This window comes from Bombina bombina, chromosome 6 (assembly GCF_027579735.1).
Source record: "Bombina bombina isolate aBomBom1 chromosome 6, aBomBom1.pri, whole genome shotgun sequence".
NCBI classification, from domain to species: Eukaryota; Metazoa; Chordata; class Amphibia; order Anura; family Bombinatoridae; genus Bombina; species Bombina bombina.
Window position 1 is genome coordinate 534317028 of NC_069504.1, and position 27500 is coordinate 534344527.

The window sequence follows — 27500 nt, forward strand, 5'->3', positions numbered from 1 at the left end:
GTAATATCCTAAGTACAACAGAGCTACATTCAGCACTGACCACAAACTACTTATCTACCTTTGTCTGCAACTACACCTAGGATGGTAAACTAGGGAACAGGACTGCCTAATCCTTCTGACTCAGTCTGCTTATCCATGTCTTTCAATCTTGTACCCCCTGTATAGCACTAAGGGATCTGGTAGCATTTTATGAATAATAATACTACTACTAATAATAATAATAATAATATCCCTTTTCATTAATATAATACAAAGACAACAGCATTTTAACGTGGATAGAACAGGAGGACCCCAAAGATCTTGCAATATAATTATTAGTGGGGAAGACTTATAGATATAAGGGTGATTTCATAAGTGCATGTGAAAGGTGAGAGTTTCTTAAGTGCCAAAAATAGCAAATAGCAAGACTCAAAAGAGCTTTAGGGGCCTATTTATCAAACTCCATATGGAGCTTGATGCCCCGTGTTTCCGTCGGGTCTAAAGACCGCTGCTTCATAACCTGTCCACCTGCTCTGAGGTGGAGGACAGACATCGCCGGAAATCAACCAGATCCAATACGATCATGTTGATTGACACCCCCTGCTAGCGGCCGATTGGCCGCAAATCTGCAGGGGGCGGTATTGCACCAGCAGTTCACAAGAACTGCTAGTGCAATGATAAATGCAGACAGCGTATGCTGTCGGCATTTATCGATGTGCAGCGGACATGATTCGCAATTTCGGATCACATCCGATCGCACATTCTCAAATAGGCCCCTTAATGTTAACATTAAACTTTCATGATCCGTATAGAGCATGCCATTTTAAACAACTTCAATCAATTAACTTCTGTTTTCTAATTTGCTTTATCTGTTGGTATCCTTTGTAGAAAAGGCTCATAAGAGCTCAGGAGAATGCACATGTGTTTGTCAGACGTGTTTGCAACAACTCTTGTAGTAATGTTATATAATGTTGCAAACACCACAACATATTAGATAATAGAAGTATATTGGAAAATTTTTAATATTACATTCTCTATCTGAATCATGAAAGTTTAAGTTTGACTTTACTGTTCCTTTAAGTTCTGGGAAGGTAGTACACAATTACAACACATTATTAAATGCCAATTAATAGCACATTCAATCTATAGGCTCAGAATTTTAGCAACAGTCGGCCGCAGAAAAAAAAGGTATATAACTAACATTTCACTAAAATATTATGTGGTGCTTCTGGATAAGAGTGTTATGGAGTTTATATCTCTTGTATAAGAATATGATTATGTATAAAACTGAGTATCCTATCAGAGCATTAAACAAGAATATTATTAACTGGAGTACTGGGATATTGAAGATAAGCCATATACTTTTTTTTGGAGGACTTAGCAACAGGAAGAATTTGAAGGCAGTCTATTATTTTTCTTAGAAACTGGAGGGCAAGCTTTCACTGGTTTTCAGTACAAAGTTTAGAAATGAAATGCACAGAAGACATTCTCAGCTGAGCTTAGCACTAAAGCACTTACCATACATTTCACATCTGGAGCAACTGCCTGTTACTGACATGCAAGCTGATCTGAATCTAAAACATTGTTAATCTGACTTCAGGAATCCAGCCCTATCTCAAAACTACAGACAGAAAGCTATGTTTCCTAAGGCTTATACTTCAGTGTGCTTTATAGTAAAACATGAATTCTCATCACAAGTAAAAGCATTATGTTGTATACTACTTTAATTCTTACAGTGGGATTCTCAAGTCGGGTATTTTGTCTAGTTCTACACTAGTATCCCCCACAACTAATAATTCTGGAGATGCATGTTCATCTTGCTCATAGAAGTGGGACAAGCTATTTAGTGATGCAGAATGTTAAATAGCTGCACAATCTGCTGTTAATCTGGTGCACAAAAAGGACCTGTAAAGGGCTATTATCCATTTCATAAAGTAAGATCATCTTTTGTACATTAATTAAACTGTTGACCCTCTCAGATCAGATTAATTTATTTTACAAAGACGTTTTAATAAGGAAAATAACATTTTAGATGGTATTTAACAGAACTAATAACTGCAATATTTGCAGTGTCCTCACCAGGACCTTTTTAATGGGTGGACGACCCGCCTGATTTTACTGACCACCCAGCTAAAAGTTTAGCCAATATTAAAGGGACAGGAAACCCCCAAATTTTCTTTCATTATTTGGATAGAACATACAATTTTAAGCAACGTTCCAATTTAGTTCTATTATCAAATTTGATTCATTCTCTTTTTATCCTTTGCTGAAGGAACATTATTGCACTTGCAAGTTTAATTTTGAGTTTCCTATCCCTTTAAGATAAAATAAGCCAATATTAAGATTATTTGAATGTTTATTGCACAAATGATCATTTAACGATTTTATCTTAAACTACACAATTAATATGTGCTTTGATAAACAGAAAATGTTATAATATTAGAAAGTACTACACTTTCTTTATAATGCAACTCGGTTGGCAAAGTTTTCTGTGGAGAACACTGATTTATTTTAATTCAATATGATAAAATTAATGTCCCTCCATTATGGCAATATACTTTAAATATGATCTTTACAGATAGGGTAGTAACGAAATAAACGTGGTCACTTTGAAAGCAAGTGAATAATACATATGCAGTGTAGTGAAGCTGTGGGTTAATACAAACACACATACTTATTGTATCTTAGTAAACAACTCTGGATCTTCTGGATTAAACTGTAGGACTCTAAAGAAGCACATTGTTTTAAAAAATCTACAAAGAAATGTCCTCTGGGTTCCATTAGATTTTTGTCTAAATATTTCTGCTCCCTTGTCATTACGGATTGTTTCCATTTTAACAAATAAACATGTCTTATTTCCCTAATCACTCAGTGATCAGCATCCACCCACTATCATGCAGAGCATTCCCATCCCACGCAGATGTTCATTTATTTTTTTCTTTCTTCGAAACAGCGTTGTGAACAATGTTTAGATAAATGTTTCCCTACTTGACCAGATCCTATTACTTCTATAACAGATAGAGCCCCATACGCAGTCAGCATGACATTCTTTGGAAAAATATCAAGAGTTCTGCAGGCAAGAAAACTACTTGTCTGTAATTCAGTAGTACATGTATTAGTAAAGTGGCAGTCAGTTGCAATTTCTGCCAGTTTATGTAGAGTTAAAAGAGAGAAAGCTATTGTTCATTAATGGGCACTCTCAGACACATAATATGCTAGGTTCTTTTTATTTTAAAATATACATACCCCCCTCCCCCCCCACACACAAACAAGCACACACACACATGCTTATATTCTTTTGTGTGTAGTGTATAAAGTCATTTATTGTAACTGCTTTATGGAACAGTCAGACACATTTCAGGAGACCATTCCCTGTGCTTATAAACACTACTTTTTGTCCAATTACCCTAATATTACATCCCCATTCTAGGACATAGCCCACTATTAAAGTATATTATAAATCTCTTACACCTAGTTTACAAGTTTTGCGTTAGCCTTCAAAAGTAGCGTTGAGAGGTCCCAACGCTGCTTTTTAACGCCTGCTGGTATTACAAGTCTTGAAATGACAGGTGTACCGCTCACTTTTTTGGTCAGACTCGAAAATACTGCAAATCCACTTACGTCAATTGCGTATCCTATATTTTCAATGGGACTTGCATAACGCCAGTATTACAAGTCTAACCAAAAGTGAGCGGTCAGCCTCTCCTGTCAAGACTGATACCGCATTTAAAAGTCAGTAGTTAAGAGTTTTATGGGCTAACTCCGTAGTATAAAACTCTTAACTAAAGTGCTAAAAAGTACACTAACACACATAAACTGCCTATTAACCCCTAAAATGAGGCCCCCCCACATCGTAAACACTATAAAAATATTTTTAACCCCTAATCTGCCGAACCGGACATCGCCGCCGCTATAAAATATATTTTAACCCCTAAACCGCCGCCTTCCCGCATTGCAAACACTAGTTTAATTTTATTAACCCCTAATTTGCTGCCCCCAACATCGCCGCAAATATATTAAATGTATTAACCCCTAAATCTAAGTCTAACCTTAACCCTTACACCCCCCTAACTTAAATATAATTTAAATAAATCTAAATAAAATTACTACAATTCACTAAATTATTCCTATTTAAAACTAAATACTTACCTATAAAATAAACCCTAAGATAGCTACAATATAACTAATAGTTACATTGTAGCTAGCTTAGGATTTATTTTTATTTTATAGGCAACTAGGTAGAATAGTTATTAAATAGTTAGTAACTATTTAATAGCTACCTATTTAAAATAAAGACAAATTTACCTGTAAAATAAATCCTAACCTAAGTTACAATTACACCTAACACTACACTATAATTAAATTAATGACCTAAACTAAATACAATTAAAAACAATTTAAAAAAATTATCTAAAGTACGAAACCCCCCCACTAAATTACAGAAAATAATAAAATAATTACAAGTTTTTTAAACTAATTACACCTAATCTAATCCCCCTAATAAAATAAAAAAGCCCCCCAAAATAATAAAAAGCCCTACCCTATACTAAATTACAAATAGCCCTTAAAAGGGCCTTTTGCAGGGCATTGCCCAAAGTAATCAGCTCTTTTACCTGTAAAAAAAAGTACAATACCCCCCAACATTAAAACCCACCACCCACACACCCAACCCTACTCTAAAACCCACCCAATACCCCTTAATAAAACCTAACAATAACTCCTTGAAGATCACCCTACCTTGAGAAGTCTTCACCCAGCCGGGCCGAAGTCCTCAACGAAGCCGGGCGAAGTGGTCCTCCAGTCGGGCAGAAGTCTTCATTCAAGTCAGCCAGAAGAGGTCCTCCAGACGGGCAGAAATCTTCATCCAGGCGGCATCTTCTATCTTCATCCATCCGGCGTGGAGCAGCTCCATCTTCAAGACATGCAATGCGGAGCATCCTCTTCAAACGAAGTCCAACTGAAGAATGAAGGTTCCTTTAAATGAAGTCATCCAATATGGCGTCCCTTGAATTCCAATTGGCTGATAGAATTCTATCAGCCAATCGGAATTAAGGTAGAAAAAATCCTATTGGCTGATGCAATCAGCCAATAGGATTGAGCTTGCATTCTATTGGCTGATCCAATCAGCCAATAGAATGCCAGCTCAATCCTATTGGCTGATTGGATCAGCCAATAGGATTGAACTTCAATCCTATTGGCTGATTGCATCAGCGAATAGGATTTTTTCTACCTTAATTCCGATTGGCTGATAGAATTCTATCAGCCAATCGGAATTCAAGGGACGCCATCTTGAATGATGTCATTTAAAGGAACCTTCATTCTTCAGTTGGACTTTGTTTGAAGAGGATGCTCCGCATTGGATGTCTTGAAGATGGAAACGCTCCGCGCCGGATGGATGAAGATAGAAGATGCCACCTGGATGAAGACTTCTTCCCATCTGGAGGACCTCTTCTGGCCAACTTGGATGAAGACTTCTGCCCGTCTGGAGGACCACTTTGCCTGGCTTCATTGAGGACTTCTTCCCGGCTTTGTGAAGACTTCTCAAGGTAGGGTGATCTTCAAGGGGTTAGTGTTAGGTTTTATTAAGGGGGTATTGGGTGGGTTTTAGAGTAGAGTTGGGTGTGTGGGTGGTGGGTTTTAATGTTGGGGGGGCGTATTGTACTTTTTTTTACAGGTAATAGAGCTGATTACTTTGGGGCAATGCCCCGCAAAAGGCCCTTTTAAGGGCTATTTGTAATTTAGTATAGGGTAGGGCTTTTTATTATTTTGGGGGGCTTTTTATTTTATTAGGGGGATTAGAGTAGGTGTAATTAGTTTAAAAAACTTGTAATTATTTTATTATTTTCTGTAATTTAGTGATTGTTTTTTTTCGTACTTTAGATAATTGTATTTAATTGTATTTAGTTTAGGTAATTAATTTAATTATAGTATAATGTTAGGTGTAATTGTAATTTAGGTTATGATTTATTTTACAGGTAAATTTGAATTTATTTTAACTAGGTAGCTATTAAATAGTTAATAACTATTTAATAACTATTCTACCTAGTTAAAATAAATACGAAGTTGCCTGTAAAATAAAAATAAATCCTAAGCTAGCTATAATGTAACTATTAGTTATATTTTAGCTATTTTAGGGTTTATTTTATAGGTAAGTATTTAGTTTTAAATAGGAATAATTTATTTTATTAGGGGGATTAGAGTAGGTGTAATTAGTTTAAAAAACTTGTAATTATTTTATTATTTTCTGTAATTTAGTGATTGTTTTTTTTCGTACTTTAGATAATTGTATTTAATTGTATTTAGTTTAGGTAATTAATTTAATTATAGTATAATGTTAGGTGTAATTGTAATTTAGGTTATGATTTATTTTACAGGTAAATTTGAATTTATTTTAACTAGGTAGCTATTAAATAGTTAATAACTATTTAATAACTATTCTACCTAGTTAAAATAAATACGAAGTTGCCTGTAAAATAAAAATAAATCCTAAGCTAGCTACAATGTAACTATTAGTTATATTTTAGCTATTTTAGGATTTATTTTATAGGTAAGTATTTAGTTTTAAATAGGAATAATTTAGTTAATGATAGTTATTTTTTTTAGATTTATTTAAATTATATTTAAGTTAGGGGGTGTTAGGGTTAGGGTTAGGGTTAGACTTAGATTTAGGGGTTAATAACTTTAATATAGTGGCGGCGACGTTGAGGGTGGCAGATTAGGTGTTATTAAGTGTAGGTAGGTTGCTGCGACATTGGGGGTGGCAGATTAGGGGTTAATAAATATAATGCAGGTGTCGGCGATGTTGAGGGCGGCAGATTAGGGGTTCATAAGTATAATGTAGGTGTCGGCGGTGTCCGGAGCGGCAGATTTGGGGTTAACATTATAATGTAGGTGTCAGTGATGTCGGGGGCGGCAGATTAGGGGTTAATAAGTGTAAGATTAGGGGTGTTTAGACTCGGGGTTCATGTTAGGGTGTTAGTTGTAGACATAAAATGTATTTTCCCCATAGGAATCAATGGGGCTGCGTTAGGAGCTTTACGCTGCTTTTTTGCAGGTGTTTAATTTTTTTTTCAGCCGGCTCTCCCCCATTGATTCCTATGGGGAAATCGTGCATGAGCACGTTTTGCCAGCTCATCAATACCGTAAGCAGCGCTGGTATTGAGGTGATATGTGGAGCTAAATTTTGCTCTAAGCTCACTTTTTTGCGGCTAACGCCGGGTTTCTAAAAACCTGTAATACCAGCGCTGTCTGTAAGTGAGCGGTGAGCATAAACTGCTCGTTAGCACAGCACAGCATTACCGACAAAACTCATAATCTAGTTGTTAGTATCCGACAGCATACTCTGTGTAGGTTTAATAGGCAGCATTGCAAGGCTAAATAACTTTACCCATTCCAGAGACCCTGGCAAGTGAAGTACTTCTAGCAGAGCTTTTAATACATTTTGCAATTGGCACAACCTAAATAATTATTGCTGTGGATTAAACTGCTTGACAACAAAGGGTAAGTAAATTGGGTGCACCATAAAGCAACAAATTGGCACATAATCCACATTTAAAGAGTCATAAAAAGATAACTGTGGATGCGTTTTTTTTAAGACTGGATCATCTTTCTCTTCTTTTTTTTATCTTTACTGGTGCAAGAAAGCTAAGCCAATAATCAAACAACAAGTGTAAAGCAGAATTAGTGCTTACTTTTTTTTACAAGTTTTGCTTTGTGACTTTAAATTAACATATATGATATTTATTAATTTACAAACTGAAAACAGTTCATTATGAAATTCACAACCATCTGTTGCCAATTTTATGTAAAGCAACATGACACACGTGGTAGGAAATGTAAATACTTGCAAATAAGCCTTTCTATATAATGAAGCAGAATTCCTCCTAATTTAAATACTTGTAAATAGGTCTAAATTTATTATGAAGCGTAATTCCTACCCTTGGCATTCCCATAGCAGCTCACTTAGCAATAAAACTAGCACATCTCCAGACTACAGAAATTACAATATATAGATTTAGAAAGATGTCCTCAATGATACTGACCGTTATTTAAAAAAGACAGAAAACCCCCCACTACAAATATAATACCAACACATTGTAATATCAAAATTGGTATGAAAACTGTTTATGTACTGCTGCATACCCAAGGTCTGTCTTCTGCACTTTTTTGGTGAGTTCTCTGATTTTGGATGAAAGTCTTGCAAAAGTGGCTGATATAAAAATAAAGATTGAACTTTATTATCTCTCTCTGACACTCAAGCTTTTGATCACCTAGTATAACTTCCCCAATGTCAAAATTAGCCAAAATAAATATCTAAGTTTTGGAATGCAGAGCATCATAGAGAGCCATTCAGATCACAGAAGACACAAGTAACACATTTATAGACTATTTCACAACTTAACTGTATAGCAGGATGTTACAGTAATGATTAGTTTAGATTTACATTTTTTTAGTACTTATCTTTCTTTTTGCCAATTAAAAATGCACAAAAAAATATTGAGAATTAAGATTTTTGGTTAACATAGTAGATATGTTTACTGAAAGCATTTGGGCATTTTGCAAAATATTTCTTTGGTCTTTCTGAGCAGCAAACTTTACGCTTAGTTGCATTTCCTTAGCTAAGAAGTTCCCAGGGAGTTCTTAGTTGGGTGACTAACTGCTAGGCAGGAGATCAGTCTGAACCATGCTCACCGTGCCAAGATTTGTATGAATACAATTTTCTCTGGGAAGAATACATTTGGAGTGCTTCTAATAAACATCCTATTATGGTTAGGACTGAACCACACAGCAAATCATCATGATATGTTATTCAATCTGGGATCAAATGTGCTAAATCATAGTAGTTTTCAGTGAAGTACCAATGGCATACACAAAACAGTATTTTTTTATTTATTAAATAAACTAAACATTTTTATAACCCATCTCCACTTACCACATCTGAACACTTTTAATTTGATTACAGATTTAGTACCTACTGTTTTTACTAGATGCCCAGGGGCCTATTTATCAATATGGAGCTTGATGCCCCGTGTTTCTGGCAAGTCTTCAGGCTCACCAGAAACACAAGTTATGAAGCAACAGTCTAAAGACCGCTGCTCCATAACCTGTCTGCCTGCTCTGAGGTGGCGGACAGACATTGTCGGAAATCAACCCGATCCAATTCAATGGGTTGATTGACACCCCCTGCTAGCGGCTGATTGGCCGCGAATCTGCAGGGGGCGGTATTGCACCAGCAGTTCACCAGAACTGCTGGTGCAATGATAAATGCCGACATCGTATGCTGTCGACATTTATCGATGTGCAGCGGACATGATCCACAATATTGGATCATGTCCGCTCACACATTCATAAATAGGCCCCATAGTCTCTTGATTATTTGTACTTTTCCTACCCTACTTTTTTTTTTAAATGATTTCTTCAAACAACATGTATATTACTAATATGTGTGTTTGAGGACATGTAAAGATGATAGAAGACTCTAATGCAATATTACATGCTTGAACAAAAAAAAAATGTTGGCCCCATGTAGTAAAAGGTGGACCAACAACATTCCCGAAATAGGAACCTGTTCACCTGCCTTTGCGGTGAAGGGCAGAGGACACTGTGGGGCCGATATATCAAGGGCCGAATGACCCCTGATGCCCCTGTTTCTGCGCAAGCCTTCAGGCTCGCCGGAAACAGCAGTTATACAGCAGCTGTCTTAAAACCGCTGCTCCTTAACTGGTCTGCCGCTTCTGAGGCTGCAGACATCAATCCGCCCGATCCTATACGATCGGGCTTATTGACACCCCCTGCTAGTGGCCAATTGGCCGCAAATCTGTAAGGGGGAGGCATTGCACAAGCTGAATGCTGTCGGCATTCAGCGATGTCCACCAGACAATGATAATTCAGCCCCACATATGTTTGCTGCCCACATATAAAATTGCACATGGACTTCCTCTTGCAACACTGCCTGCGAAAGAGCAGAGACGATCAATCACCTCAAAGAAGTGTGTTCAGGGTGTTTTATCTCCTCCACTTTATTTGCTTCTTATTACATTTTATATATATATATATATATATATATATATATATATATATGTTATACATATGCTTTTATATTAAAATTGGGATCTTAGACACACAATATTGCCATATTATGCTTATCCAGTCACCAACTTACAAACTGTCCCTGTGTTGACTGATCACAACATTACAACACTTTGGCACCGAATTATCAAGCTCTGAAAGGAGCTTGATGCCCCTGTTTCCGCACGAGCCGGAAACAGCAGTTGTGAAGTAGCAGCCTTAAGACTGCTGCTCCATAACTGGTCCGCTGTCTCTGAGGCCGAAAGGAGCTTTATGCCCCTGTTTCCGCGCGAGCCTTCAGGCTCGCCGGAAACCGCAGTTATGAAGCAGCTGTCTTAAGACCGATGCTCTGTAACTGCGCCGCTGCCTCTGAGGCTGAGGTCTGCAATCTGCCTGATCCTATATGATCGGGCTGATTGACACCCCCTGCTAGTTGCCAATTGGCCGTGAATCTGCAGGGGGCGGCATTACACAAGCAGTTCACAAGAACTGCTTGTACAATGTTAAATTCCGGCAGTGTATGCTGTCGGCATTAAGCAATGTCTGTCGCACATGATATGCTACAGCATATCATGTCGGACAGACATTGATAAATTGGCCCCTTTGCCTTTATGGACTTAATTATTCCTGCTTCTCTATTGTCTGTTCATTCTATTTTAAAGAGAAAACAGGAATTATTGTGACATATGACTTCTTTACAATTCCTTAATTTCAAATTATATAGATATGGAGGATTTTAAAATTTGATTGCATTAAAAACTCATTCATTCATTATGATCATAAAACTTAACTGAACTTAACTTGACTTAACTTAATATTCCTCTTTACGTTCTCACACAAAATCTAATTTTTCACATTCCAAAAGCAATGCGTGGAATATCTATCACAGGCTGAAATTAAGCTGTGTGGGAAAAGTAGGACACATAGAGTACAAAAGATCAGTTTGGAGCAAACATATAAACAGTGAATGGAATTAATTATATTTGACCTATTTTATTTTAATCTTCAGCAATTTATAAAACACTTAGCTAAGTATTAATAAAATATATAATTTAGTGGATACTATAATTATGTCATCACTGCTTTGGATCAGTAGGTTTCAATCAGATTTAAATATGCTATTGAAAAACAAAAACATTATACATGGTAGCATGTTGACCTACGGTTACCTAATAAAAAGATACATAATTTTGTTGCATCCAAAACTTGCATTTTTTGATGAATTTCAAGGTCTGCATGTATATATTTAGACATTAAAATGTAACATCTAGAAAGCCAGTTGCTGATGATCCTTTTGTAATATACATATATTATTAGCAGAAATGTACTTGTTTACAATGTTGATTACACTGGAAAATTACTGAAAACAATCTAATACTGTTATCATTAATTTGTAACGGGCCGCCAAAATTTCATAGTTCTGAGATACTTTAACACGAAAGCATGTTAAAGGGAAATACAGATACATAAAACAGATTACACAAAACACATTAATACAATAAAACCTAAAGACATGCAAATCCTGATCCAAAATAATTAAAGAAATGTGTTTCATTCTACATATACATCATCTTGATCAATATGTGTGCTTCTGTAACTGTAAATAAGTTCATAACTATTTCTCAAAAAATAAAATATTTTATTATGTTTTACTTTAGTTATTGAAAATAATGTGACATTATTTTTAGCATATACATGTTTTTTTATTTTACAAAGCTATGGGTTTCTTTCTATTCTGAGTATTTGCATATACCTCTCAATATGTCATTGTAGAAATGACCTCTTAAAATTCTTCATGACTTTCCCTTCACTTGAAGCCAAAACTGACTATTTTGACTTTCCCTAAATACTGGTTTCCGGCTTTGGGTGATTTTTATCATCCTGGCAAGGAATGAATGTTCTGTCTTAAGGTTTTTTTCCTTCAAAATAACATATTCATGACATGTAAATTATAGTAGTAAAAATGTGCATTACATAATAAAACCGTATTCTTAGGATTTAATAATAAATCAAGCAAAATGTTAAGAATATGACATTTTTCTTTTTTTATTTATTAATTAAACGTCTAATATTTAGCAAAATCTAACTTTCAGGGTGTTTGGATATGTATCAAAGAGCAGCGAATGGAGTAAAAAAGAGAAATAACGTACAATGCTTTTTAAGGAAGATTTTTCACCTTAGAGCATTATCTGACAGCATTTCTCCCAAAAACACTGAAAGTCATGCAACAATAAATATATGCAATTTGTGTTAAGATCTTAACTAATTTACCATCTACATTTATCACAGATATAAATGAATGTGAGATTGGAGCTCATAACTGCGACAGACATGCAATGTGCACCAACATCCCTGGAAGCTTCAAATGCAGTTGTAATCCTGGCTGGGTAGGAAATGGCATCAAATGCACAGGTATGTTAGCAACAAGTCAAAAAACTATTAACTGTTATGTTTTGATATAGGATGTATTACCATATCCATATCCGTAGGTTTTAGATGAAAACACTTATTCTGTGTTTAAAACATCTGTTTCGGAAGTAATATATATTTTTTGTTCTTTTATAATTGTTCTGCACCACTAAGATTTAGATTAGAAAAATAGAAAATGGAATACGTTTTTCATTAAAACCAGAGAAAAGGAAGCGTTTTATTACAAAACACCAACAAACATCTGTTATTGTTAAAGTACAAATCAGTGCTTCTAACTAGAAAATATATACTTGAACACACCCAAACACACACACAGTGTTTACTAATTCTCTTACTTCATAGGGTAGAAGTTGATAATGCTTTGCACCATCTTTATTACGGAAATAATGTTCTACATTATCAAAACAACAAAACATTTTTGCGTATTAGTAAAATTAACTATATATATTTTTATTGGATCTTTTGAAAATTATATAGTTTTTTTAATATTTGCCTAATCCTGTTCTCTCTGTTTTTCATTTTGTTTGTTATTGTGTGAAGATCTTGATGAATGTTCAAATGGAACACACGAGTGTGACTCTAATGCAGATTGCAAGAACACCATGGGATCCTACAAATGCCTCTGTAAGGAAGGTTACACTGGAAATGGTCGGGAATGCACGGGTGAGTCTATATAAATTTGCACATCTATTTCACAGATTTTTCACTTAGTTTTTAGAAAACGCAGAAATATGGATAAAGTTTTGTCTAAAGGAACAAAGCTTGAGCCTTGGGGTTCTCAGTCTATCTATCTATCTATCTATCTATCTATCTATCTATCATGTGTGTGTACAATTTATAAATATTCGATTTTTGTTACACGCCTCACTTCTTTTTTTCCCCCAAATCATCTTTACATGAGTATGCAGGGAGACGAACTGTAGGGACATAGTGGTCTTGATATAATTTATCTATATAATGACTTATTCTAACACACATTTGTTGGCTTGAGCATTACTATGATAACATTACCTACTATGCAACTAATAATACTAAGCCAAATAACAATTTGATATTCTTATTATGGTTCTTTAATATATCTTGTGAGCATCCTTAGAATGAAACCTTCATCCGTAATCACAGCTGAGAAAAACATCTTTCATGAAACATCTTGAATTATGAGCCATAACAAATGTTAATTACACTTATAATGCTTATGATTTGTAGTAAAAAATGCGGATGAACCTTTGTGCTTTTTCAAACAGATATTGATGAGTGCACTGAGAACACCAATCTGTGTGGAAATGGTCAGTGTCTTAACGCCGATGGAGGATATCGCTGTGACTGTGACATGGGCTTTTTACCAAGTGCTGATGGGAAAACATGTGAAGGTAGGAAACACATTAGAAATATCTGCACTTTTACTTCTGAATCATTTAATGATCTGCTATTGTATTGTATTTAAAGGGACAGTCTATTCCAGAATTTTTATTGTTTAAAAAGATAGGTCATCCCATTATTGCCCATTGCCCAGTTTTGAATAACCAACATGGTTATATTAATACACTTTTTACCATTGTGATTAGCTTATATCTAAGCCTCTGCACATTGCCCTCTTATTTCAGTTCTTTTGCCAGACTTGCATTATAGTCAATTAGTTATATGACACACATGAACTAGCACCGTCTAACTGTGAAAACTAAACTGTCAAAATGTACTGAGATAAAACACGGCCTTCAAGGGATTAGACATTAGCATATGAGCCTATCTAGGATTATCTTTTAACAAAGAATACCAAAAGAACAAAGTAAATAAAAAAAGTAAATTGGAAAGTTGTTTAAAATGACATGCCCTATGTAAATCGTGCAAGTTTAATTTTTACTAGACTGTCCCTTTAACTCCAGTTAGTGCTGATGGTCCTTCCTTATTGCTTTGTTTTCAAGCGCCCTTGGAGCACTTTACTAGTTTACAAAAACTTTGGTTTTGGCTGCTAAAACTAAAGATTTTGCTGCCCATTGTTGCACGTTTCTATATTTAAAGCTCTGAAATGGTGATGAATTAAGAAACATTTTTGTCATTTTTTTATGGAGGTACTGTCTTATTTAGCCCTCAATTAGTTTTCATACATGTTCTTTATTCAATCTCAGGCATGTAATGGAGCACGCCTAAAGTATCTTTTAAAGAGGTAAATGTATCTTTTGTGGAGAAAAGTTTATAAAAATGGGAAATCCGTGCTCGCTTCGGCAGCACATATACTAAAATTGGAACGATACAGAGAAGATTAGCATGGCCCCTGCGCAAGGATGACACGCAAATTCGTGAAGCGTTCCATATTTTTTCTAGCACTTTATGCGGATGACATGCTCCTATTCGTGGAACATCCGGCAAAACACATCCCGAAAATCTTGGCGACAATTGAAGCCTTCGGATCTTTCTCGGGTTATAGAATAAACCAAACTAAATCAGAAATCCTGTGGCTTCGGAAGCGCAAGACACAATTATGCTCCTACCCATTTCAGGAGGCCAAAGCCACACTTACTTATCTGGGCATTCAACTGTCCACCAACAGGCAAACCTTATACCATGATAATATCACGCGGGTGTGTCGTGACCTGGCACAAACCTTGGAGGGATGGAGGAGTCTGCCGATTTCCCTCACAGGACGAATCCACTTAGTAAAAATGGTAATCTTACCACGGATCCTGTATCCCCTCTTGATGCTACCGTTTCTGATCACTAGAAAAGACATGGCGCTATACACAAGGGCCCTATCTGGGTTTCTGTGGAGAGGGGGTAAACCTCGAATAGCACTAACAAAATTATATGCACGCCCCTCATGTGGTGGACTGGGTCTCCCCGACCTGAAACTGTATAACTGGGCAACGCTAGGCCGCCTCATGCTGGACTGGCAACTCAGAACAGAACACTTCTATACTCCGGAATTGGAGAAGCATGCTCTGGGGGGACTGGATCCCTCATTCCTACCCTATGCTCAGCCTAATAGCATCCCCACGGAAACCAAGGACAGCTTCCTTTATAAAGACGTGCTGAGGGCGTGGCGACTGGCTCTTGGTTATATTGGCCGTTGTTATGCATCTCCCAGGTTAACCCCACTGAGAAACAACACCTGTTTCCCCCCTGGGATTGACACCTCCCCATTTACTGTCTGGGAGACTAGGGGATTGGGTTCGGTGGGGGATGCTCTAGACCTTTCTAGAAGATGCGTCAGGTCCTTTGAGGATCTGCAAACTCAATACGGGCTACCGAGGGCCCACTTTTATGCCTATCTTCAGATGAGGCATTACATTGACCAGCTAATTAGGGAAGACTCACAATTTTGGGACCCGCACGCATTCCACATCTCGATATCAGCCTATAAGCTAGGAAGCTTTTCTATCTCAGGAATATACAAAACACTGCTAAACCACACGGAATCTAAACACCTAACCATGTTAGAAAATAAATGGAGGGGACACCTAGAGAGGGAAGATCTATCAGAACTAATTCAAAGGAGCATAGAGAATGTTAAAAGAGCAACACTGTCTATGACTCTGAGAGAATCTCAGATACGGATGTTGCATAAGGATTATATTATCCCACGAAGACTAGCCAAATGGAAGCAGGGAGTGGTGAACGAATGTAATAGGTGCAAGTTACGTGATCCAGATTTTCTTCATTTCTTCTCTACCTGCCCACGAGTTAGGCAATTTTGGGGTAGGATAGCCTTCTGGATCACAAATGTCATTAAAATCAGGGTCAAGATAGAAACAGAGCAAATCTGCTTCTTGGAATGGGGGGAGCAGGACCCTAGACACATCCCAATACTCACTACTATGATTCTAATGGCCAGAAAGGTGATACTTGGGGTTTGGACAGGGAGCTCTGCTCCTACCTTTAATGCATTTAAACACAACTTGCACAAACAATTGCTCATCGAACAGCTAGACACCAAAATGGACACCGACAGAAGACTTAAACACTTTATTACTAAATGGCGGAAATTTATCGATACTTTAACCTTAGAAGCACAAAAACAGTTATTGTCTCCTTTTGCACACACTGAATATATGCTGACAGCCTCTCTGAGGGGAGAGTGGACATTCTTATACCAGACACGGGGGGGTGGGGGAGAGGGGAGAGAGATTATTAATATCTAATGAGCTAACACCGCCTACCCGTCCTTGCTACCATTTGTTTGCCCCCCCTCTTTGGATCCTTTTGGATCCCCCCTTTTTCTTTTCTGGGTTTTTTTTTTTTTTTTTTTTTTTAACCTTCACAGTTAGAATAAGACTGACTCATTCTATGATAATAGTTGGGACACCGCATGGCTGATTAGTTTAAGTTCAAGTTATAGTTAGGTTAAGTTTGAGTTTAAAAAGAAAATTTACAGCTTGTTAATTCTCCATAAGAAATGGATAGTAAGTGAAACTCAAAAAAAAGAGGGACATGAGATAATGATGTATGGCGTTATTGACTCTATATCTACCGATATTTATGTATACAAATCTTCATTTGTTCGTGTTATAACTGTCTTGGATGTAAAAATGTGAATCTCTCTGTACATTTTCTTATGTCCTTAATAAAAAAAGAATATTAAAAAAAAAAAAAAAAAAATGGGAAATCCTCTTGAAAAAGTTAGGGGCCTAAACATTGTTTCCTTCAGGCTCGCTGGAAACAGAAGTTAAGAAGCAGCGGTCTTAAGACCGCTGCTCCTTAACTCGTCCGCCACCTCTGAGGCGGCGGACAGCAATCAACCCGATTAAATACGTTCGGGTTGTTTGGCACCCTCTGCTAATCTGCAGGGGGCGGCATTGCACAAGCAGTTCACCAGAACTGCTTGTGCAATGTTAAATGCCGACCGCATATGCTGTTGGCATTCAGCGATATCGGGCAGACATGATATGCTACAGCGAATCATGTCCGCCCACCATTTGATAATTTCGGCCCCTATGTCTCTAAGAAAGCTTCGCCAAGCAAGGATTGATATATTTTCATTTGTCTCCATATTTAGGAAGCAGTGATATAATTTTCTAGGAAACATTGCTTTCAACTCTTGGGCAAATTGTTTTAGCTCTCTTCCACTGGGTTTCTTTGTTTCTCAGGCTCCCAAGGATAGAAGAAAGAGAAAATTATTTTGGAATTTAAATGTTTTAGATCAAGTAAAGGGTTTTTATACCACTCTTTTGATTTTAAAGTAATAAATTGTGTTTTGGCCATTTTTATACTTGATTAGAGCAAACAGATGTATGAAGATTAACCATTTCAAAATGTATTATTCGTTCTATCACAAGGGCTTTGAATCAGATCAGTTTATGGCTACAATAGAATTTAAAAAATACATTTGTATTCCCATCTATCTTAATTATTCATTTTTTATTTTTAGTTTGTAGTGTTTTTATTCATTATAACTGCTTTTGCAAGAATCTTTACAAATGATCTTTCAGATTTGATGGTAAAGATCAGTTTACAGGGGATACTTATGACTCCTTATCTAGATAATGACCTTGTCAAAGCACTATCCGAAGATCACCCATTGCAATTCTGGCACTTTAGACTTTTTGTCATCAAGCTCTTTATTTCAATCAGATCTACATTCTGGAAAGTATTCTGATTACAAATGCCACTGAGGCTGACAGAACACAGATTCTATGTGGAAAGGAGTTTTCTACAGTTGAATTAGACTGTCATTTTCATGGATGGCTTCCATCATGGTATAGGATCATCTTAAGGGTCAGATTCTTCAAGAGTCCTCCACTCCTTTCAGAGTGTTCAGTTTTCCTCAGTATTAAAATGACAACAGGCTTTAGTTTAAATTAAACAAACGATTGCTGTTTACCCATTGTTTTGTTTTGTATCTGTATTAGTTGTACAACAAATCTTATAGTATGTCTATATTGTTTTGTTTTTTTATTTGCAGATATTGATGAGTGCACTCTGCCCAGCATCTGTGTTTTTGGAACTTGTAAAAATCTCCCTGGTCTGTTCCGATGCGACTGTGAAATAGGGTATGAGCTGGACCGAAGTGGTGGTAACTGCACAGGTAAATCCTCTCCATTCAGTTTGTAAAACATTAAATGAGTAAAAATCAAAACTGTATTAGCATAATATATTCTTCTCCTTCTTAAAAGTAACCTCTTTTTATCTGTGCTGCTACCAAGAGATTCATTTGTAAAATTAGGTTTACTTAGGTGTATATTTCAGTATGGTTTCAGGATGTTAGAAAACAATAACAAAGAATATACATTACAGCTAATGATGTCAGAGCTCCACAGTCAGAGCTGACATTTCATATATTTAAATAGATAAAGCTATCTTTACCTTTTACATATATATCAGCAATGAAGCATAGCATTTTCAAATCTGCAGTAGACATGTGGGCATCTTGTCTGTAGCCAGCCAGATGTCAGATGTAAATGAGCTTGTGCACTGATCTAAATAACCACAGCATAGCATTCATTTGTTAAATACATTTCATTTTGTAATGAAACATTTTATAGGGGGTTTAACTTTTCAGTTTAATATCCTTTTAAATGCTTATATGAACATATTTTCCAATTAGATACAGCACCTTTTTCCTTTCAAGTGGTAATGTTCAGCTACCTATAAAATGTGCTTTGCCTGGCAAATTACAGTGCATGAGGTCTTACATTGGCCAGGTCCTTTAAAATGACAGGTTGCAAAATAACCTTTATCTAAAATATAAAAAATAATATGTTGTTATTTTATTGGTTGTTGTCAGGAACAAATAGTGCTTTAAATACAATAAATGCTTATATAATCGATCTGTTGAAATCCACATAATTATTTATATATATATATATATATATATATATATATATATATATATATATCATATATTATTTATAATTGTAGTTGTTTATTAAAATACGTTATAAATACATTTATATTTATCTGTTTAATATTTTATTTTTAGATGTTGATGAATGCGCTGATCCTACCACATGTATTAGTGGGATATGTCTGAACATACCAGGAAGCTACAACTGTGAATGCCCACCAGATTTTGAGCTAAACCCAACCCGTGTTGGATGCGTTGGTATGGATATCTATTTGGAGTTCAATTAAACTACAAAATAGCCTTTTACATAAAAGATGCCTATATTTTATATAAAAATATGTTGTTGTTTTTTTTTTTTTTTTTTTAAATGAGCATTGTAATTGATGTTTTACATTTTGCCATTCACATTTATATAACACATTAGCACTGTATTTTACAAGCCAAAAAGTATAATCTTTTAAAGGGATAGTAAACACCACAATTGTTTAAAAAGCTAGATAATCCATTTATTTACCATTCTCCCGTTTTGCATAACCAATACTGTTATATAAATATATATTTTTTACCTCTGTAACTACCTTGTATCTAAGCTTCTGCTGACTGCTTCCTTATCTCAGATCATTTGACAGACTTGCATTTCAGGCAATTAGTGCTGACTCTCAAATAACTTCACGTGCATGTGCACAATGTTATCTATATGAAGCACATGAACTAACACCATCTAGCTGTGAAAAATTGTCAAATGCATTCAGCTACGAGGTGGCCTTCAAGGGCTTAGAAATTAGCATATGAACCTACCCTGGTTTAGCTTTCAACTAAGAATAACAAGAGAAAAAAGCAAATTTGATTATAAAAGCAAATTAGAAAGCTGTTTAAAATTACATGCCCTATCTGAATCATGAAACTTTAATTTGGACTTTACTATCCCTTTAAGTAACAGTGCCTCATATTTCAGTTTTATACAGGAACTAATTTATGACTTTTTATTTAAACAGTGCATATAATAGCATGCTCTAATGTAATGCTAAAATCAATATAGAAAGGATTTAACCCATATTTTATTTATTACAAGTGGCAGCTAATGATGATGCACTCTGTTCTTTACAGATACCAGATCTGGCAATTGCTTCTTGGAAATTGAAAGTAGAGGTGATAATGGAGACGCAGTGTCCTGCAGTAATGAAATTGGAGTTAGTGTATCAAAGGCCTCTTGTTGTTGCTCTCTTGGAAAAGCCTGGGGAAATCCATGCGAAAGATGTCCAGCTGTAAACTCAAGTAGGTGACATTCACTTTATGAATAGGGATCTTAAAATTGAATTTTAAAATGTGCATATACATTGCTTGCTTTTATGCAGAAAAAATGTATTATGAAAATTATTATTTTTTGCAGGTGATTATAGACTCTTATGTCCTGGAGGAGAGGGTTTCAGACCAAATCCCATTACTGTTATTTTGGAAGGTAAAATGTAATTGTAATCACAAGTTTGTGAGAAGAATGCCACAGACAGGCAGAGAGATAGACAACACACAGATAGATAGATAGATAGATAGAGTTAGATTGATAGATAGATAGATAGATAATTAGATAGATGATAGATAGATAAATAGATGATAGATAGATAGATAGATAGATAGATGATAGATAGATAGATAGATAGACATAGTTAGATTGATAGATAGATAGATAGATAGATAGATAGATTGATAGATAGATAGATAGATAGATAGATAGATGGATGGCTAGATAGACAGAATCACATGACAAGGCCCCTATAACATTCTGACAAGTATTTGTCATTTGATTGAAAATCGACATATTATAATTCAGCTGGCTCAAAAGTTAATGACTTAGAGATCTTTAACTCATTACACCATGGGGCCGATTTATCATATTGCGAGCGGACATCGATAAATCATATCATATCCAATCTGACTGATTGCTGTCCGCCGCCTGGAAACTGCAGCATTAACGGGTTGATAAATCTACCCCCATGTGTATATGTTTAATTATAATGGATGTATATAGATTACATTTATATACTGTATGTGTTATCTTGCATGCTTAAAATAGGGAAATGCATGCAGCTTAATGCAGTTTGTTCCTTATATGTGATTGAGAAAAAGATGAACCATCATCCAGTCATCTTCAGTCAGCATTATTATCAACAGAAGTAAAAGCCCACAAATAAATAATTGCTTTTGATATACAAGTTTATTTCCTTTTCATTTTTTACATGTACATTCAAAGTATGTTGTAAGTTTAATTCATAATTAATATAAGGAAATTTAACTTGAAACACTGTAGTGTAGTGTAAGCAGATAGATAGATGATAGATAGATAGATAGATGATAGATAGATAGATAGATAGATAGATAGATAGATGATATATAGATAGATGATAGAGAGAGAGAGAGACAGCCAGACAGATAGATAGATAGATAGATATACATTTTGTCAGCATTCAAGTTAAAAATTTATAGAAAGAAAATATAGGGAAAACTGAAGCAAAATGTATATAGGTGTTACTACTTTACCAAACATCCTCTTACCCAGAAGAAGATGTTTAAAAACACACACAAACAGTTTATATATCTCTTCCTCTGAAATTTTACCTTAAATATATTTTTAGATATTGATGAATGTCTGGAGCTTCCAGGTCTTTGTCAAGGTGGAAAATGCATCAATACCTTTGGAAGCTTCCAATGCCGCTGTCCACCGGGATTCTACCTTAATGAAGAAACACGTGTTTGTGATGGTACAAATATTTTATTTACTTTATAGCTCTATGCCATTTTCCCCCATAAGAGTCCCAATTTACAAAATAAAATGAAATATTGTTATGAAAAAATGTCTTGACCACTATATGGAGGTTTACTGAATAATTTCTCTGGACACCTTTTAGGTATAAAATTCACATGAAAGGTTATAGAATATGTCTGACAAGTTATCTGAGGTAATACATTGCATTTCATTTCCTTTTTAAAGATATCAATGAATGTGACCAGCCTGGTATTTGTGGACCTGGGACATGTTACAACACTGTTGGCAACTATACATGTATTTGTCCGCCTGATTACATGCAAGTTAATGGAGGAAATAATTGTATGGGTAAGTAGTGAACTTCAGTTAACTGAACATTTAGTCGCTAATGATTACAAGATTCTGATCATGGTCACTCTACACCAGGGATGTCCAAACTTTGCTCTCCAGAGGTTTTGGAACTACATTTCCCATGATGCTCAGCTAGATAAAATGCTGGCTGAGCATCATCGGAAATGTAGTTCCAAAACCTCTGGAGAGCAAAGTTTGGACACCCCTGCTCTACACTGAGTAATAAGTGGCAGCTGAATGTGACCCTTAGATGCTTCCTGTGAATTCCTTTAACAAATACAACCTTTACATTTGCTGCAATTCACATTTCTGTTTGTACAGCCCTCCTTCTCGTTCTTACTGGCATTCTTCCTTTATAGTTTTATAGTTTTTCACCTCTGAAGAATCAGAAGTTTCATATGTAATTCTTGATGTACTACAAGTGCTGAGAACAAGATCTGCTTTTTTAAAATATGACCTTTTTTTTTTTAAGGGCATTTTGAGTTTCTCACTGAAAAATGGCCTACAGTAGAGCTTAAATGTGAGCAGCATCTTAAAACTGCAAAACAGCTCGGCACAGCGGGGGAATGGCTCAGCAGTTAAATGGTTAAATAGATTTTTTAAAACTATAGTTTAAAATGCTGCTCTTTTATAAGGATAACAAAATGGTTTAATTACAGCGTCCCTTTAAGTTTGTATCCGTATATATCTGCAAATAAATATGTGGAACTGGGAGCAACTAATTTGAATACTGCTAAAGGATGGTTTTCAGTGCTGTTAGTATAAGATCTTCTGTATATGCCTTTAATTCTATTTGTAATAATTAAACTGTCTAGCTATACCTTTTTGCGTCTTCAATCCTATCAGTATTGAGTAAGATAAACAATATGTTCTTACCACTTGCTGGCTATTGCCCTATGTTGGTAGCTCTGTAATTCTTTCTATGATTATCACTATCTCCTTCCATCAAGCAGTCATTAAATGTATGCTGCTGATGCACTCAGTTTCAAAACCAACTGTAAACGTTCTTGTTACATTATGTTTAAATGGAGAACTATGCTGTACATGATGCGGAAAGAGTGTTAAAGCTTATGAAGTCAAAAAAGTCTTATTTTAATCCTCTAATTAGTTAAAAAAGAGTTGAGGTAGCATGCCCCTTTATCATGATAACACAATACAGTGTCAAGACGTCTGACATGTTTCCTTTTAAAATACAGGCACTTCCTCAGATGTTCCTCTTGTGTGTTTTTTTTTTTATAAATTGCAAGAATAAAGTTATACTTCATATGATTATGAAATTAAATAGAGTATTCTTAGTTTCTATTCCAGAAATATAGTAAGTGATAAAGTGTGCAATGAACCTTACAGAACTGGTTACTTTGCATTAGCAATTTATGTTAAAACACAAGCTTTAAAGGGACATTAAACACAAAATAAATGCTAGATAAAATGAAGCATTCAAAGAAAGGATTAGTTGCAGAATAACATGTAGATGTATTTTTTAATGTTTCATTAGCTGTTTAAATAGCAACAAAATAAGTGTAAAGTTTTAATGTCTATAAAAAATGGGAGCTGCCATATTGTGACTTAGGTTACCTTCTCTGCTGTGGCCAATTAGATACAGTTAGAAATAGGTCACTGGAGCAGCCAATGACTGAGTGAAATATAACATTGTTTTGCACTTGCCTTTCTAACCGTTACTGAAAAGTTCACAGTTTCAGAATGGAATTACAGGAAAAGGGGACAAATTAAGTAATGAAAGCAAATTGCAAAGTTTTTTTTAATTTATACAATTTATCATTTTATATTGGCATCTCAAAGTGTTTAATGTCCCTTTAATGCATCTGAAACAAAGAAGCTGGAAAGTATGTACAAACAATTTGCTCTATTATGAATTTTCTGTGGAAGTAGAAAAAAGGTGCAAATAAATGTATGGTTTATTTGTATTATTACTTTAATATATATTTCTCTATGTAATGTTATTTTAAGGCTAAATGCTCTTTTGTTAAGCTACATAAAAAGAAAGGTGTCACTCATTATATTTAATATTATTTTCTTTGCCTACAGCTTATTTATTCATGTCCCTTTCTTATCTGCAGATATGAGAAGGAGCTTATGCTTCAGAAATTACTATGCTGACAATCAAACTTGCGATGGTGAACTGCTTTATAATATGACAAAGAAAATGTGTTGCTGCTCATATAATATTGGGCGTGCGTGGAATAAACCTTGTGAAGAGTGCCCATTGCCTACCACAGGTAAGTGTGTCTCCCTGTTTCATGGAGCATGGAATATACAGACTTTAGTGGATAAAACCAGAACCATATCTGTATAACTTGTATTAATGCTCACCAGTAGATAGAAAGATATATATATAGATAGAAGATAGATAGATAGATAGATAGATGAAAGGGGTGGCTCTGTAACTCAAAATGGGGGGGGGGAATGTTTACCTCAAAGTTAAATATATCAAGGGTACAGTGGATACTGGTGGGGAGACCCTTTTTCGATAACCTATACCATACAAACATAGAATAGAAACATAGAATTTGATGCTAGATAAGAACCAAAAAGGCCCATCAAGCCTACCCATATTACATGTTACTTTTTCCTTAGGATAGCCTTATGCATTTATTTATTTTTTTAAATCCCCATTCTTTCTCATTTATCTCTCTCCTTCCTTTGTGCAGAGCACCAAAAATTCTTTAAAAAGCTCTACAATGCAATACTGAGCTTTGTGGTTTGTGGGTACAACCATTATTTCATGGGGATGCATAGCACCCACTCTGCACCACCTAGAATGTCCACAGAAAAGCTGAAGTTTAATTGTAAAAATGAGCTAAATAATAAATAATTCCACTCTTTGGAAATAAATTAAAAATGTTAAGACCTTTTATGATCCAAAAAGATACACCATATTCAGTAATTAATCTATTTGTACCACTAACCCTATGCGCACCAATTAGATATCAAAACAAATAAACTTACTGAAAATCACTGAGCTCAACAAGAAAACACTGTTTGTTTGTTGTTTTTTGCAGATGACTTTACAAGTCTTTGTGGAAGTGCAAGACCCGGATTTGTGATTGACATATACACGGGACTGCCAGTTGGTGAGCGCCTTTCACACTTAGTTCCTTACAATTGATAACCTTGTTGTACTTGAGATAAGGCAAACTATTAAATACAAATAATCTTTTTTCAGATATTGATGAGTGCAGAGAAATTCCTGGTGTTTGTGAAAATGGAGTTTGTATTAATATGCTAGGAAGCTTCAGATGTGAATGCCCAATGGGATTTTTCTACAATGATAAGCTTCTTATTTGTGAAGGTAAGAATTGTCACCTGCGTAAGCCCCAGGCAAAGCAATAAAGAGAATAAACCTACACACATCCCCTCTGTAATATTATTTCATATAATTTTTTGTCTTGTTTTGATTTGTAAGGAAGTTTACAGACAGATAATACACCAGATGGCAATGTAGAGTCAATGAAGTCTCTTACTTATATTCTATATAAATATAATGACAGTTTGTTATCTAGATCTAGGATATCCCCGGGTATGGGTTGGTAGTGCCTATGGTTATTTTAATTTAGACTCAGAAAATTAAAAAAAACCACATTTCACAAATTTGACCCAAGCTGTCAATGAAAGAAACATAGTGTTTTAGACCAAATACTTCCTGTTATAGCTAACAGACCGACAACTGAAATGCTGTTCAAATCTGAAACATAAACTTCTAAAATCCAATACTGTAAATAAACTAGAAGAATATTTGCCAAACTGTAAACACAGTGGAGGCTTACAGGGGGTAAAAGTGCCATTCATAAAGTTTCTCTACAGACAGAGAAGCAGTCAGGCAATAAAGGGGAAACTGTGATGATAAACATGACTCCAAAGAAGGATAAACAGCCTTTTGCTAGAGAGATGTGTGATGCAATGTAGACAGCAGTTTTTCTGCCATGCAGGGTTTGGTGGAACTAGTGAAGTATAGGAACTTGACAGTGACTTAAATCTTTGTTTATTGACAGATATTGATGAATGCCAGAATGGGCCAGTGTGTCAAAGAAATGCAGACTGTGTTAACACAGCAGGAAGCTATCGTTGTGACTGCAAACCGGGGTACAAATTCACATCCACAGGACAATGCATTGGTAAGAGAATTCAATTACATTCCTATACTATTATTATTATTATTTATTTGTAAAGTGCCTTCAAATTCCATAGTGCTGTGTACATAGGGTACCCTATGGATTTGGTAACATCAAATAGATATTGACTATTGATGTTTGAAAAATAAATGATAGGATAGTAAGTAAAAGTGACTAATAGGTTTGGGCCCATAGGTTTGCAACTTTAAAGGAAATAACATTTTTGTGATGTATTCACAATTTTTTAATATTTCATTAAACATGTTATGTGGCATTCAAATAAATATGAAGCTAAAATGTAAATGTCTTCTTCTTATGCTGCTGCAAAAGCATGTTTTTACAAATTATCAGCATTGTTCCAAATCTCTTCATGACTTAGCTACCTTAATTTGAGCTGAAGACTGTCTATGTGGATAATAAAGGTTGCTTTTTACTGCCAAGTTGCTTTAATATTGTCATCAATTGTATTGTTTCAACATAATACAGAGCAGTGTAACAAGGAATAGAGATGCTACATGACTCATATATTAACCATATAAACAGTCAAATTCTGAGGGCCATAGCCATGGTCTGCAATCTAAAGTATACAGAACTTTATCCAGAGTAGAATTTAAGAGATTACTTAATGAAGGGGATGATGTCAGTCAAAAAGTATCACTGTGCTAAAAGCTGAGTCTTAAAATTGACATATGGCTGCCAGTGGAAAGAAAACAATTGCAGTTGTAACCCCATTTAAAAAGCTGTGGATGGATAAGATTCCCAGGCACAGAACTCTTTTGTGTAGTCATGTCACCTGATATTGTGCAACCAATCACATTAGAGCAGAGGTTGTCAATCACTCTGGTTGGATCAGTATAGAGTCTTTAATGTAGGTAGTGCGGAGGTTAGGAAGATGCCTCTTAATTTGCTGTTGCAGACTCATCTAAGCTGTTAACTCAGTCTCAATATAGGGGTTTTTTCGAAGCAAAAATCTTATTTCAGGAAACACAAAAAATGTTATAAC

General features: G+C 35.4%; 1 protein-coding gene and 1 non-coding gene across 2 annotated transcripts in view; both read left to right on the forward strand.

Annotated features, from left to right (window-relative positions):
* Positions 1-27500, forward strand: part of FBN1 (fibrillin 1) — a 244697-nt gene that overhangs the window by 165092 nt on the left and 52105 nt on the right. The window contains 13 exon segments of the mRNA XM_053717459.1: positions 12337-12459; positions 13018-13140; positions 13722-13847; positions 18374-18496; positions 19391-19513; positions 20363-20530; positions 20646-20714; positions 21886-22011; positions 22242-22364; positions 24446-24604; positions 25388-25459; positions 25552-25677; positions 26378-26500. Coding sequence (XP_053573434.1) covers positions 12337-12459; positions 13018-13140; positions 13722-13847; positions 18374-18496; positions 19391-19513; positions 20363-20530; positions 20646-20714; positions 21886-22011; positions 22242-22364; positions 24446-24604; positions 25388-25459; positions 25552-25677; positions 26378-26500 — 1584 coding nt within the window.
* Positions 14688-14794, forward strand: LOC128665339 (U6 spliceosomal RNA). The gene has a single exon (XR_008403097.1). It is a non-coding gene; the product is annotated as a U6 spliceosomal RNA (small nuclear RNA).